The sequence below is a fragment of the Monomorium pharaonis genome, chromosome 10, assembly GCF_013373865.1.
Source record: "Monomorium pharaonis isolate MP-MQ-018 chromosome 10, ASM1337386v2, whole genome shotgun sequence".
Taxonomy (NCBI): Eukaryota; Metazoa; Arthropoda; class Insecta; order Hymenoptera; family Formicidae; genus Monomorium; species Monomorium pharaonis.
This window is the reverse complement of record NC_050476.1, coordinates 12692006-12706959: the sequence shown is the minus strand read 5'-3', so window position 1 is coordinate 12706959 and position 14954 is coordinate 12692006. Positions and strand designations below refer to the sequence as shown.

At 32.0% G+C, this 14954-nt stretch overlaps 2 protein-coding genes across 2 annotated transcripts; both read right to left on the bottom strand.

Moving 5' to 3' along the window:
* Positions 1–1686: 1686 nt before the first annotated feature.
* LOC118647750 lies at positions 1687–3112 on the bottom strand. The gene has a single exon (XM_036293191.1). The coding sequence runs from the start codon at positions 2481–2483 to the stop codon at positions 2088–2090; it is 396 nt and encodes a 131-aa protein (XP_036149084.1). The 5' UTR covers positions 2484–3112; the 3' UTR covers positions 1687–2087.
* Positions 3113–3605: 493 nt separating this feature from the next.
* LOC118647500 lies at positions 3606–5135 on the bottom strand. The gene is made up of 2 exons (XM_036292541.1): positions 4348–5135; positions 3606–3989 (listed from the first exon to the last, which is right to left on the bottom strand). Exons 1-2 carry the CDS (start codon positions 4393–4395, stop codon positions 3606–3608), a joined length of 432 nt encoding a protein of 143 aa, XP_036148434.1. The 5' UTR covers positions 4396–5135.
* Positions 5136–14954: the final 9819 nt, after the last annotated feature.

Here is a 14954-nt window from a genome sequence, read left to right as displayed (position 1 = left end):
AATAACTAACAGTATTAATATACAGGGTGTCCCAACGCATGTGGACCATTACTCGTAAAAAAATAGAAGGGATCGAGATAAACATACAGGTCCAATATTTTCTTGGGTTAGGTCTACAAATAATCGAGATATCAATTTTTCAAATTGTGCGAATGAGAGCGCGCCGCGGCGCGCCGTAGGAAGAGCCGAGCCGCTCGAGCCGTAGCGCCGCCCACTGTGTGAAGCATTGGCTGCCGGCGGCGGGGAGAAGGAGGAGAAGCGGCGCCGCTGCCTGTGCTTCGCCGCCCTCACGTCCCGCAGCACCGCGTCTAGACTCGCGTCGTTACGCACATTCGCAATTACTTGACAAAATTATTTAGCAAAGATAGGGACAAATTAAAACCGTAATAAACTTTTGTGATTGAGAAAGTCAAAAGAGAGAAAGCGATGGAAACTTATGGAATCTTCAAATAATCTAATTTCTATCGTAATTGTCAATATAGTAAACTAATGATAGTTTTCGGTACATTGACGATATATTCTTTCTTTTTCTTAAATATCTTATTTACAGTATCATACAACTCGAACTTTGTTTCTTGTCGAATTGTATCGTACTGTTAAATCCTTGATGAAAACATTGATAAAAATTCGTAAATTTATTCGTAAAATCATTATCGTAAATTCACGATTGATTCTCAAATTAATAGTTTTTTTTTTCATCTATTATCATATTTACTACATCGAGTTCTCTCATCGTTATCTTTTTTCTCTTACACGATATATTCATAAATATTTTTTCATATTTAATCAAAATGATGCAACAATGGAACAAACTTTTCTAACAGAAAATGCGAGAACGATAGAAAATAATATCATTTCTTTAAATTTGTTCCTTTTGATTTAGAGATGGATTATAAAATAGAAATCAATTAGATTCTCGTGTTTCTATTTTAAATAAATCACTGAAAATCTATCGTAATTAATAATGCAATTAAAGATAGCAGAAACTCTAAGTTTTCTATCGTCATGAAAGAAAACTTAGAGTTGTATTGACAATACGTGATGTTGAACGTTAATCTCTAAGCATAATTATTCGTAGAAGACGCATCGCCCCTAATCTATTGTTGCACGCGTACTGCACGCGTCGCCCGGCCGCGCGAGTCAGCTGGTTGCTATAGAGAAGAACGTTGTCGTATTGTTGTTTATGTCGGTTCTCGAGCTGTCGAGCTCGTGTATCGGAGTGTTTTGAATAAATTCCGTTTTTTTAAGAAAACGTGCTATCCTATTTCGTGCGCACGGGAGTGCGCAATTGTGTACAGAGTTTGTAGAGCTGACGAATGCGAGAGTGCGACGCAAGAAGCGCAACACTATTGTGAAATCGTCACATCAACAGGGGGGAATTTTTCTATGTGTTATTACAAAGAATGTTACATATTATGGATACGTATTTCACGCATTTTAGTAAACACCTTTCTTTCTCTCTCTCTCTTCATCTCACTTTCCCTCTCAAGTACTACGTACACAAATACAATAAATATTATCACTTTTAACAACATTTTCAGTTTGTACTATTCTACTTGCATTTTGTGTAATTTAAATAAAATTTCAACAATAATTATTTCTTTATATTTTTATTATTAAACACACTCGAAGATCAAAATTAGCGAAAATTATTATTAGACTGCGATAAATAATCAGCACGATACTTTCTCTCTGAATGTCATATCGTGTTTAATGTTAAAAGTGTTAAAGAAATAGTAATCTCGTTTAAAAAATTTTTTATGACACATAATAAAACTCAAATAGTATTGATTGGAACAGTTGTTAAACATGATGTTTATTGTGTTTCTGTAAATATTTTAGAGGGAAAGATATTCTGCTAAATTCGCGAAATACATTTTGTTATCTTTGTTTTCTTTTAATATAAAAGTTGCAACAATATTCTGCCTTATTTTTAGTATTGCAGAGTAAAAAAAGTTTACAATAAAAGTTGGACGAACTTCGCAAATTCACGAAAACGCTATCGTTTCCGCACTACCACCGAGGTAGATAGCTTGGCGCGTTTTTTTAAGTGGTTTCCGCAGTAGGCCTAATCCACTCTCATTATTTTAATGCAATAATTGCTCGAAATGTTTGCTTTGTGCATCTAAGCACAGTTCAGCTCTTCGAACAATTTGCTGCGTTGCTCGGCGTATCATGTCTGGCGTTACTGTATTAAACACCGCTGATATCGCTTCGCATACCTCGACTTCAGTACGTTCGCGCATATGCTCAACTTTTACTTTAATATGGCCCCAAACAAAATAGTCGAGCACGTTTAGATCTGGCGATCGTGGTGGCCAAGCGATTGGGCCACCTCGACCCATCCATCTATTTGGATAACGGTCGTCTAAAATCTCACGCACACGTCGGGAGAAATGTGCCGGAGCCCCATCATGTTGGAAAATCATGTTTCCCCGAACGTGTAGAGGGATATCCTCTAAAAGCGGTGGCAAATTATTCATCAAAAAATTTGCATATGCTAGTCCATTAAGTCGTGGTGGCAGAAAAAATGGACCAATCTAGAAAATAGTAGTAATTTGTAACAGTGGTAATTATTAGTAACAGTTATTAATATATGCGTCGAGTATATGTATTATAAGCAAAGGAGAAATTTTTATTTCGTAAGAATATTTATCAATCTATCGTCAATTACACCTGCCCATACGTTAATCGCCCAGCGATATTGAAATGCAATTTGACGAATGGCGTGAGGATTTTCATATGCCCATTTCACTGAATTACGCGAATTAAATACACCATTAGGTGTAAACGTAGCCTCATCTGTCCAGAAAAGGTTGCTGGCAAATGAAATATCTCGTCGACACTGTGCAAGAAGTCCTACAATATTTTATTAATGATTATCATGTCTTGAAACCGTTCTAATATCAAAGAAAAGAATTAAATGAGAAATCAAAAATACCTGCACAAAAGTGGACGCGTTGTATTTCATTTCGCGGAACGAGTTGTACGCGCTGATAGTGAAATGGATGCAATCCATTTTCCTGCAAAATACGATGCACTATGGACTTCGAAATATTAAGTTCATGAGCTATTTGGCGCACACTGCTTCCGTCATTTTCCTCAAATGCACGCAAAACTGTCTCATCGATGTTAACGTGCCGATGGACTGGCGCATCAACACGGTTTTGATGTCGCGGCAAGACAAATCCTGTCTGTCTTAATCGTTGGATACACAAATACTTAATATAAAACATACATATTGTTAAGGCAAAAAATTGCAAAAAAAATTAAAATATAATGCGAGTTTTTATAACCCAAATAATTACACAGACGTATAAAAAAAATTATTTTTGTATTAGACACTTTTTCTATTATTTTAGTTTAGTCTTTTGTATAATTTTTTACATTTGACTTAGGTTTTTTCTAAATATTTTATTTTTAGACTCTATTTTGTAGATGATTTTAATTCTTGAATAAAATTTTGTAGAAGTTGATTCTTTTTTTCTTGTATTTCATTAATTTTTTCAAACGTTTTCTTTAATTTTTTAATTTCTTTTACACGCTCTACTTCTACTTCTTCATTTTTACGACGACGATTAAAGAGAGCTCTATTTCTGACAACATTATCTTTCATAGAATATGGTTATCTTTGTCTTCATCACATGGATCCTTTGTATTCTGTAACGAGCTCTGTTCAAGATCATCCGGATTTGAGCAATCTCCTTGTGTTGAAAAAATATTGAATTATCACAATCATACAAAGTTCCTGACTTTTTTAAAGAAATTCTTGAATCTGAAGATGACATAAAGCATCTTGAGACTGATCTCTGATCTTTTAAAAATAGGCTGGAATTTTTGGAGGGCGTGATATTTTTTTCAAAAGCAATTGAGTTTTTTGACAAGGAATCATAATGCGGTGTTATTTTATTTCTTAATGTTACACTTATCAAATTACAATTATCAGATAATACTGAATTACACTGTACTTTAGCCATTTGTTCTAAATCCTGAAAAAAATATTCAAATAGTTTATTTTATTTTATTCAATTTTTCAAAAAAATATATTAATTTTAAAACTTTTAAATACAAATTATAAAACATTTTTTAGAAAAAGAATAGAATATAAATAAATATAAAAAAGATATATCTATACAGGTTTTTAAATATAAATTCTGAAATTATACTAAAACATTTTAAGATATCTCATTCTTTTTACACAAAAAATTGTATAACCTAAAAAATTATTTTAAAAGTTTTGTAAATTTAAAATATAAAAAATACTTAGACAGTTTCAAAAAGTTCTAAAAATTTCAATTTATACAAAATAAGTTTTGCATAAAAAAATATTATTTATATTATTCTTACTTGCTGAGACGTACATTGCAAAGATGACAAATGTTGTCCAATATTCATAGTTTTATCATAAAAAAATATATCTGCAAGTGTCTCGTAATGATCCCAAGTTATTCTCCCTGTACCACTTAGTTTTTGATTATCTTTGATTGTACGATATGTTTTTTTTTAATTTCTCATTTTTCTGTCCAAGATATTTTCTGTCACATTTATATAATTATGTTTTTTAAATTTGTTCATTATTTCCTTCCAGAATGATTTCTTTTTTATTTTGGGATCTCTGAACATTTTTTTGCGTTCTCGAAATAAACTCAATAACAATTTTGTATTCTGATTATTCCAGTAAAAATTTTCCTTATAATCTGGAAGTAAAGATAAATAGTTATTTTTATATCATTATTAAAAAAACATAAAAAATTTTTAATTTTAGCATCAATATAATGCGGGTAAAAAAAATGGAAAAGTTACAAACACCTTAAAACATTTAAAATTATATTTTTAAAAACACATACTATATACTTGTCATTTCATTTTCTTCGACAGTTGTATTGGGCATTGTAGATTCTTCATTGACTTGAGTGTCATCAATGAAGTAAATATCCATTAAGTTTGGATCTACAATAAAGCAAATTAGAAAATAAAATCTAGTTTATACAATTGTATTACTTGCACCTGTAGGAAAAAATTATGCAAAAATTACTGCACAAAGAATTGCATATTTTTGTGCATAAATTTCTGCAGTTTTTACAGATATTTGTACAAAGTTTTCGCCTTATATAAAAATATGTACAAAATATTTATTATAAATATTTTTCTTTTTTATACATATTTTATAGTCGCAAACCCATGTGGTGCAGAAAATGCTTTGTACACACAGATAGATACACACACACACACACACGCACACGCACGCACGCACGCACGCACGCACGCACACACACACACACACACACACACACGGGGAGTGTAAGAGGGGATTTCGCACCCACCCCGCTCCAAGTCGCTAACTCATGTACTATCTGCAATGCGGAATCGTATCGTGTCCAATCGGATCTGTGTGCAAACGGGTCGGTGCGCAATCGGGTCCGTGTGCAGTCAGGTCCATGTGCAATCGGATCCGTGTGCAAACTAGAGTCTCTAGAAATAAGAGTCTGGACAATCTTGTCTAGATTTTTATTGGCTTTGAAGCAAAATGGTGGAACCAATCAGATCCCTTTGAGTACAAAGCGCGCGGTAAGATATAAATTTGAGAAATAATTTTAATAAAATACTCATTATAATTATAATTATAATTTTATTAAAATTAATAAAAAAACATATATCACTTAATAATAAAATGTCTTGCAAATAGAATAAAAGAACATATAAAAAAAGGACTGTCGCGATTGCGCACATAAGCGATTGGACACAGTAGTATTTTCCGATTAGACACCGACCCGATTGGACACGGACTCAATTGGACACAGACCCGATTGGACACAGACTCGATAGCAGACGGACCCGATTGCACACCGACCCGATTGCACACGGATCCGATTGCGCACCGACCCGTTTGCACACGGACCCGATTGCGCACCGACCCGATTGAACACGGACCCGATTGCACACGACCCGATTGCGCACCGACCCGATTGCACACGGACCCGATTGCACACGGACCCTATTGCGCACCGACCCGTTTGCACACGGACCCGATTGCACACGATACGATTCCGCGTTTCAGATAGTACATGGGTTAGCGACTTAAACGGGGGGGGTGCAAAGGGGGCTTCGCCCCCCTCCCGTACCCCCGCGCGCGCGCGCGCGTGTGTGTGTGTGTGTGTGCACATAGCATTTTCTGCACCACATAGGTTTGCGACTATAAAATATGTATAAAAAAGAAAAATATTATAATAAATATTTTGTACGTATTTTTATGTCTGAGTTTGCCAAATATAAAATAATTATGCTAAATATTTATGAAAATATTAAAAATAAATATTTATGCTATTATAATTCAAAAATACAAAAATATTTCAAGTTTATATACCATAAATATTTTTTAGTACATTTTTAATTTAAAATATATTTTATATATTGTTAATAATAATTTTTAAGTAATTTATGAAAACGATTATATAACTTAAAAAATGTTTCTTAAAAATAAATTTGTAAAATATTTATAAAAATTTATTCTAAATTTTTTGTGCTATCCCCCCACAGATTGTTTTTGCATTATTCTGCGATGCGGAATCGTATCGTGTGCAATCGGGTCTGTGTGCAAACGGGTCCGTGTGCAATCGGGTCCTCGTGTCCAATCGGGTCGGTGTCCAATCGAGCCCATGTCCAATCGGGACGGTGTCCAATCGGGAAATACTACTGTGTCCAATCGCTTATGTACGTAATCGGGCCTCACTCAAATTAAACATTGTGAAATTGTTTAGAAATGTTTAAACAAATGTTGAAAGAATCATAAGTGATGTAGTATAAGATTGTATATGTATGTATTGAAAATAGCTGAGAAAGCTAATTAAAGATCAATCAATCAATTAAAAATCTCTCTCTCTCTCTCTCTCTTTCTCTGTCTTTCTCTAATGGAGTAGTCGTGTCGAACATCGCTCCGTCTTTATAGTATGTTTTGAGAAGAAAAGAGAGCCGGAGGGAAATGCAAAATTGGTGTGGTGATAGTTCCACAGATCAGTGACAACAGGAATTGTTATCTAGCCGGTAAATACAGATCTGTGAATAGCTAAGATACATTTCTAATCATGTGTGTCGACAACGTTGTGACAAGCTAGCACTGACGTGGCTTAAATCTGCTGACGTGTAGCGAATTCAATAGCGGCGGAACACAGGTGTCGACAATCGATAAATTATGAAAAAGAATACCGAATATCGACGTTCGGCATGCAAGAAGGCTATTAAAACTGAAGTAGTACAATGCAAATCATGTGTTAAACTGTTTTATCATCCAAGTTGTGTTAGTAAACACAAAATTTATGATAGAAACAATAAACTAGTACCGTGTCAGGGTCCATTTGCAAAATTTGGGATAGAGAGTGAAATTGGAGAAGTAAAGAAAATGGCAAGTAGGAATAGAGATAGGCTCGGATCGACGGGAACATCTGGAAGACCAAGCACAAATACAAGTGGATCAGCAAATATGGACCTAAAAATTGATTGGCTTATGAGAACAATAACCCAAATAGCCAGTTTGGTATAATAAAGATATTAGCATCTTCCTATGCATTTATGTCGTCCGTTGTGCTGTTGTTTGCTAGCATTCGATGTCGGAAATAAAATTATTTGCACGTTTCAAACATTATGCTAGCATTACTTAAGATCAGTGTCGAATGCCAGCAAATAACAGCACAAGGGACGACGTAAATGCATAGCAAGATGCTAACATCTTTATTAGCAACATGAGAACAATTTGTGCTCATACATACATTTGTGGCTATCTGGGAAAAGAAATAAAAGACGAGATTATACGTAAGAAAGAAATTAAAGTGATAATAAAGGAAATTATCCAGCATAAGTTAAAGGATATCACACAAGAGCTAGAAGAAGTAAGAAGAATGCTGTCCACTGGACCTAGTAATTTATCAAGAATAATTAAAGTAATAGCTAAAGAAGGGAAAGTAAATAGTTAAAGAAGGGAAGAAAGAAAATGTTATAATTGTTAAACCTAAGGTTCAGCAAGAAAATGTTGATACGGCTTGTTAATAAAAAAGAAAATAGATATAAAGAATATGGAAATGGAAGTAACAAAGATAAGGAGAGGAAACAATGGTACAGTCATCTTGGGATGTAAGACTGGAGAAGAAATGGCAAAATTGAAAATTACAGTGCAAAGCAAGCAGGGTGGTGACTTTAAAGCTACTGAGTCACTACAGATAAAGTCGAAAGTAAAAATTGTTTATATTGACGAAAAAAATGGAACTTGAGTGATAAAGAATTAATTGATTCAATCAAAAAACAGAATAAACTTGGGATACAAGAAGAAAGTAATATGAGAACAGTGAAAAAATTAATAACTTAATCTAATAGAAGAGGTAAAATAAAAAGCGCCATAATAATTGAACTATATGAAAAAACACATGAATTAATGTTGAGTCAAGGAAAGGTAAGTATAGGATGAAAAAGATGTCCTGTATTTAATCATATCAGTATCAAGAGATGCTTTAAATGCTGGCGCTATCACCATTTTGTGAAATACGCGAAATAAGGCATACCATAAATGTGCAGGTAATCACAAATCAAATGAGTGTACAACAAATGAGAAGAAATGTATAAATTATATGTATAAAAACCAAACGTACAACCTGAAGATAAAAGATGACCATAATGCACTGAACCCGAAATGTCCAATGTTCAAGAGGGTTCTACAAGAGGAGAAGAGAAGGGCCGGCTGGGAGGATACAAACTAGCAATCACAGAAAGAAGAGGAACTGATACTGTACACGAATGCGCAAAGTTTGATAGCGCATAAAGATGAAATACATAATCAAGTTATAAACAAGATTCATCCAGCAGTTATTGCATTGTCCGAAACAAGGCTAACGTCTGAAATAGAAGATAGAAAAATGTGCCGGGTTATGATATAATCAGACGTGATGGAGAGAACAGGAATACAAGAAGTGCAATATTATACCTACGAGAAGACATTAAATATGAATTGATATGAATTAAATCTACAAGTGCGAATTGCTGGTGCGTTGCGATAGATAAAAGAAAAATTTTATAAAGGCGCGTTGATGATGAGTATATCACTCACTGAGCCTCTGATGGCGATTTTCTGAAGTTCTTAGAAGAAGCTGTAGAGGATTTGATGATAAAAGGGAAATATATGATAGTAAAAGACTTTAATATAGATTTTAAGATAGATTCATTTTACGCAAATAAATTACGAACAATAATATCTAATCTAGGTATGAAACAACTAGTTAATAGACCGACGAGAATTATGAAAGACAGTCAGACAATGATAAACTGAATCTTTGCTAATAATGTGGCACAGGTACATGTGGTCCATGAGCCTAAAATAACGGATCATGCGTGGATAAAAATTGCGTTAGGAAAAAAGAAAAATGTTAGTAAATATAAAGTATTTACTGCGAGAAATTATAATGGGTGTTTACGATAATGGCTATCCGAGTAATTTTCTTTGGGACCGAAATATATAATAAGCACAACCATCTACTATCATCATGATTCGTGACAACTCAATGCTGTCCGGTATAGCCAAATCATCACGAGCAAGTTGCGAGTTGCGAGTTCCGTGAGTTTGTAGCAGGTAACCTAAAAAGTACGACATAAATAATTTGATTATTACAATTAAAAATAATCTGTTTTTAATAATAATACAATATAAGGTATGAAAAAAATAATCCAACATTTTGTTCATAAATGTTAATAGATTTGTATATAGCGTTAAGTAAAGTGCACAAACAAAAATTTTTTTATTGTGTTTACAGTATATTTTAATTTACTATGCACTTGTATTACAAATTAAAAAAATTTATTGTAAACATTATTATTAGTTTCACATTAGTGAAATATTCATGCATAATATTTATACCTAAAAATACATGATTTTTTTAAATAATGATAACACCATGCAACTTATCATTAACAGTTGTTACAAGAAAGAAAAATATTTATACTTAAATTTTTATTTTACTTGTAATCTAAAAAATATTATTAATAATGATTTATTTAGTAATTTTACATAATTTATCTCATTTGTTTCAAAGTGTTAACACCATCCGTTTAATAAAAGATGACTTTTCTAATATATATGTTAGTTAATAATAAATAATAACATTTATTGAGAATCAATGTTTAATTAAAATATTATATTAGGTTTTGAAATAATACCGTTATGATAGAAACTTGATAGACAAAATAAATATTTGTAAATAAAATAATCTCTGATATTACTTTAGACAATACTTTAAAAATACATGATTGTGTTACATATAATTACTATTTTAAAGTTAATAATCTTATCATACATTAAAAACAGATTATTTTTAATTGTAATAATCAAATTATTTATGTCGTACTTTTTAGGTTACCTGCTACAAACTCACGGAACTCGCAAGTCGCAACTTGCTCGTGATGATTTGGCTATACCGAACAGCATTGAGTTGTCACGAATCATGATGATAGTAGATGGTTGTGCTTATCATATATTTCGATCCTAGAGAAAATTACTCGGATAGCCATTATCGTAAACATCCAATAAATTTAGCATTGAGGAATTTAGTCTACTAGTAAAAAAAATATAAGGCAAAGTCTAGCTTAAGAAACCAACGAACGAGCTTGTAGGTTTATAAATAGTATAGTCGATGCGCTGGATATTATAGCACCACGAAAATAATTCCGAAAGTCTGGGAAGGAAAAATGTGGTTATCAGATAAGATTAGGAAACCAGCAACTAGTAGAGATAAGACATTTAGGAAAATTATAACTGAAAATGCAGAATGCAGCTGGGTACTGTAAAATAAAGAGGAATACAGTAGTAAAATTAATTAGGGAAAAGAAGAAAGGGTATTATGAAGCTATGATAGATGAAAATAGGGATGATCCTACAAATATGTGGAATGTATTAAAAGAATTGGGTACAGTTCCGAAAAGCGTAAACCTCCGATCGCGCTGAAATTTTAAACAAAGCTTGCCCTTGATTAGAGAAGAATGTCCCTGAAAGGATTTTTGATGACAAAGCCTCGTTTGCCCCCCAACCTCCTTCAAAGTTTTTACAGTTCTTACTAAATATCTCCGAAAATACTGATTTTAGAGAAAACAGTTTCAAACAAAAAATGAAGCTCATAAAAAGCTCGACAAAAAAGGTTATATACATTTTTTACGTAGACCTATTATTTTGGCTGTTATGACCCAAAATAACTCGGCGGAGGTCAAATTGACCCCGTCAAACATTTTTTTAAATTTCTGTTTTACTAAATATTCGAAATTTTTTTAATTTAAAGGTTATATATATTTATTTAACGTAAAAAAAAGTTTAATTGCAAATTTGAAAAAAAAAGTAATTTTTTTTACAGTTTAACATAAAACAGAAATATTTTTATAATTTAGAATAAAACATAAACATTATTATAATTTAACGTATAGTTCTATATTTTGTGTATGAGTTCCGGATTCTGAATTAACAAATTCATTTGAATGATTGACCGTAAAATAACTATAACCGTGACTTTCTAAATCGCAGTATCCTTTCCAACAATCTGTATGGATAAGGGTTCCGAATGCTACATGTTTTTTAATAAGTGTTAATAATGTATTTTAGTCCCTCTTATTTTCCGAACATATTTCAAATCGATAGTTGACTGGATGTCCACGTTAAATCTCAAGAACCCAAAAACCTTCAACATTACGTCCACGTTCGAATTTGCGTCGACCAATTTTGCATTCATCAATTTCGACAATTTTATCGGGCCCTCTTATTTGATTTTCTTGTATGAATTGCTGATCTAGAGCGATCATGCAGATTTTTCTACAGAAGGAAAAGAGATCTGCAACTGTTTCTCGAGATACTTGATCGTTGTTTATCCATAACACTACTGTCTCGTATTGTTTGTTTGAATGTCATATTTGTAGCAAAACAGTAAGTAAATAAGTAGACATATTTCAGAAGAAGTGTGACATCGTTCAAACCACGTTTAAACTGCAACAGTTACGTTATGATATTTTTTTTTTTTTCATAACAAACGAACTGTCAACAAACTAACCGTAATTCATATAAAGCTACTGTTTTCTTGTGTTTGGCGCAGTACTTTATCACCGGAATCAAGCTAATCGTAACGATTGCAAAGTTTTGGAGTGGTCAGATAACATAGTGGCTAATGTAAATAAATTGTATTTTCTGTCTATATCTGTTCAAATAAAGTAAACATTTTGAGATAATCAGAATGAATGCAAATATTAAAATAAATAAACAAATAAATAAAAACTAATAAGTAAATAAATATGAGTAAGAATTACTTTTAGGTATAACCTAGCAAACACTAGATACTCCTGAAATATTCCCTTTGTATTCCAAAAGTTCCGTATGTCTCGGAATAATAAAAGAATGTTTATAGAATCTTCAAATAATCGTGAAATTCAGAATATTCTACGAACACTACTTGAATGTGCAATAAGAAATATTCTGTGTACATTTTGGTATGTGTATAGAATATTCATAACATATTAATGAAATGTTTTTAGATCAATCTGAAGTCAGTTCTACAATGAGCCGTTAGTTGTCATACAGTCGACCGCTTGTCATATCGAAAAACTACAAGTGGATTGGCTACCTATTTCTTTACATAGATTTGTTTTAAAAATATTATCTCAAATTATTACAAAGGTAATATAATTGAATTTGCTTCTATTTTAAGTAATAATATTTTCTTTTCATATTTTACGCGTTTTTTATTTAATAACTATATTGTATAAATGTATAATATATTTGTAAAAAAATAAATATTTATAAATAAATATTTAAGTAATTTCTAAAATTATTTTTAAAACCCAACATTCTTTTAGAAATATTTTTACTGTATAAATCTATATACATAAATACTGTATTATTTAAAATAAGTAGTGGAATATACATTGAATATTCTCTAAATGTTTTTTTATGTACATCCTAAAAATATTTCTAAAACATGCAAAACAGATAGAATATTTTGCGCTTAATTGAACATTCACTAGATATTCTGTATATATTCCGGGATGTTTTGGAATATTCTTAAAATGTTAATTTTGGATTTTATGAATATTCCATGTATATCTAGCTTTTACTGAGAAACTTCAAAATATCAAAAGTATGCTTCTCACGCAAATCGAATAATCTAAACTTTGGTAAAGTTTAAACACGAGTAAGTGTGCGCGTGCGTGTGCGACTGTATATGAGAATAAGTGACGGAATAAATTAAAACTAACAAGCGAATGAGTGTCGATAATGTAGGAATCTGAATTACGGGGAGCGGGTGCAGCCGGGCTCTGCCCCTCCTTCGCCCACGCGTTCTCTGCACAACCCTTTGTGAATTTCTACGCGAAACGAGATATATTTCTCGCGAAACAAGATTATAGAAATATTTTTGTTTTATGTTAAACTAAAAAAATTACTTTTTTTTTTCAAATTTGCAATTAAACCCCCGCTAAGTTATTTTGGGTCATAACAGCCAAAATAATAGATTTACGTAAAAAATGTATATAACCTCTTATGTAGAGCTTTTTATGAGCTTCATTTTTGGTTTCAAACTTTTTCTCTAAAATCAATATTTTCGGCGATATTTAGTAGGAACTGTAAAAACTTTAAAGGGGGCTGAGGGGCAAACGAGACTTTGTTGTCAAAAATCCTTTTAAGGACTTTCTTCTCTAATCAAGGTGAGCTTTGGTTAAAATTTCAGCGCGATCGGAGGTTTGCGCTTAATGGAACTTTATCCAAAAAATTAGTTAAAGGGGAACCAACAGCTAGAAGCAAAAGATGTAAATAACATGGACTTTGAAATACTAGATAAGACAATTGAATATAATTTAACTGATAAATTTAATATGTATTATGTACAAAGTATTCAGAATATAGTAGAATCTATAGAAGGTATAAATAAAAATGTAAACAGAAAAAGTATTTATGTTATTGAGGATAAGGGATATTTTGAAGACTTTAAATTAATTAACACAAAGGACTTAGAAGCAATTATTATGCAGCTACCGCAAAAAAGGTACAAAAGAGGAAATAACTACCGATATATTAAAAGGGATATTACCAGTCGTTAAAGAAAAATTTCTTAATTTTATTAATCAATCCCTAAAAGCAGGATGTTGCCCATAAAGTTGGAAAACATCGACAATAATACCGATACCAAAAACTGAAAAAGCTAAAAAAGCAAGCAAAGATCTATTAAGAAGATCTATTAGATCTATTAATATTCTACCGATGTGTGAGAAAGTGTTAGAATTAGTTAAGTCGTTAAGAAAATCGAGGATTACTTTGAATCTAATGAGTATATAACAGAGAATCAATCAGGTTTCAGGAAACATTATTCGTGTGAAACAGCAATTCAAACTGTTGTCAATGATTGGAAAATATCAATTAGTAAGGGGAAAGTAATAGGAGTAATATTTACGGATCTCAAAAAAGCATCTGAAACAATAAATAGAAATAAATTAATAGAAAAATTATATCAGTACGGTATTAGAGGAAATGTGTTAGAATGGATAAAAACATATCTTACAGATAGATTGCAACAAGTTCGTATTGGTAATAATTGTTCAAAATTAGTGCGGACTGAGCACGGTGTGCCACAAGGATCTGTGTTGGGGCCCTTGCTGTTTATTATATATATTAATGATATAATAAAAATTTGCCTAGAAGGCTATAGTATAAAAATGTTGTTCGCGGATGATACGCTAATATATGTAGAAGGAGAAGGTAGTGTAGAAATAGAAGGAAAAAAGACTTTAATATTTAATATAGTAAAAGAGTGGATGAGATTGATTATGCTAAAAATGAATGCGAACAAAACAAAATTTATAGTTTTGAGAAGTATAAGAAAGGAATTAAAAGGAAATATTATGTTGAAATGTTTAGACGGAACGGAAATAGAGCGTGTAGACGTAATAAAGTA

Excerpts from the sequence above, each read along its gene's own strand:
- LOC118647750 (XM_036293191.1), bottom strand. The coding sequence starts at position 2,483 with ATGAATAATTTGCCACCGCTTTTAGAGGATATCCCTCTACACGTTCGG.
- LOC118647500 (XM_036292541.1), bottom strand. The coding sequence starts at position 4,395 with ATGAATATTGGACAACATTTGTCATCTTTGCAATGTACGTCTCAGCAA. Across the intron at positions 3,990-4,347 it reads TGCAATGTACGTCTCAGCAA|GATTTAGAACAAATGGCTAA; the intron begins GTAAGAATAATA and ends TATTTTTTTCAG.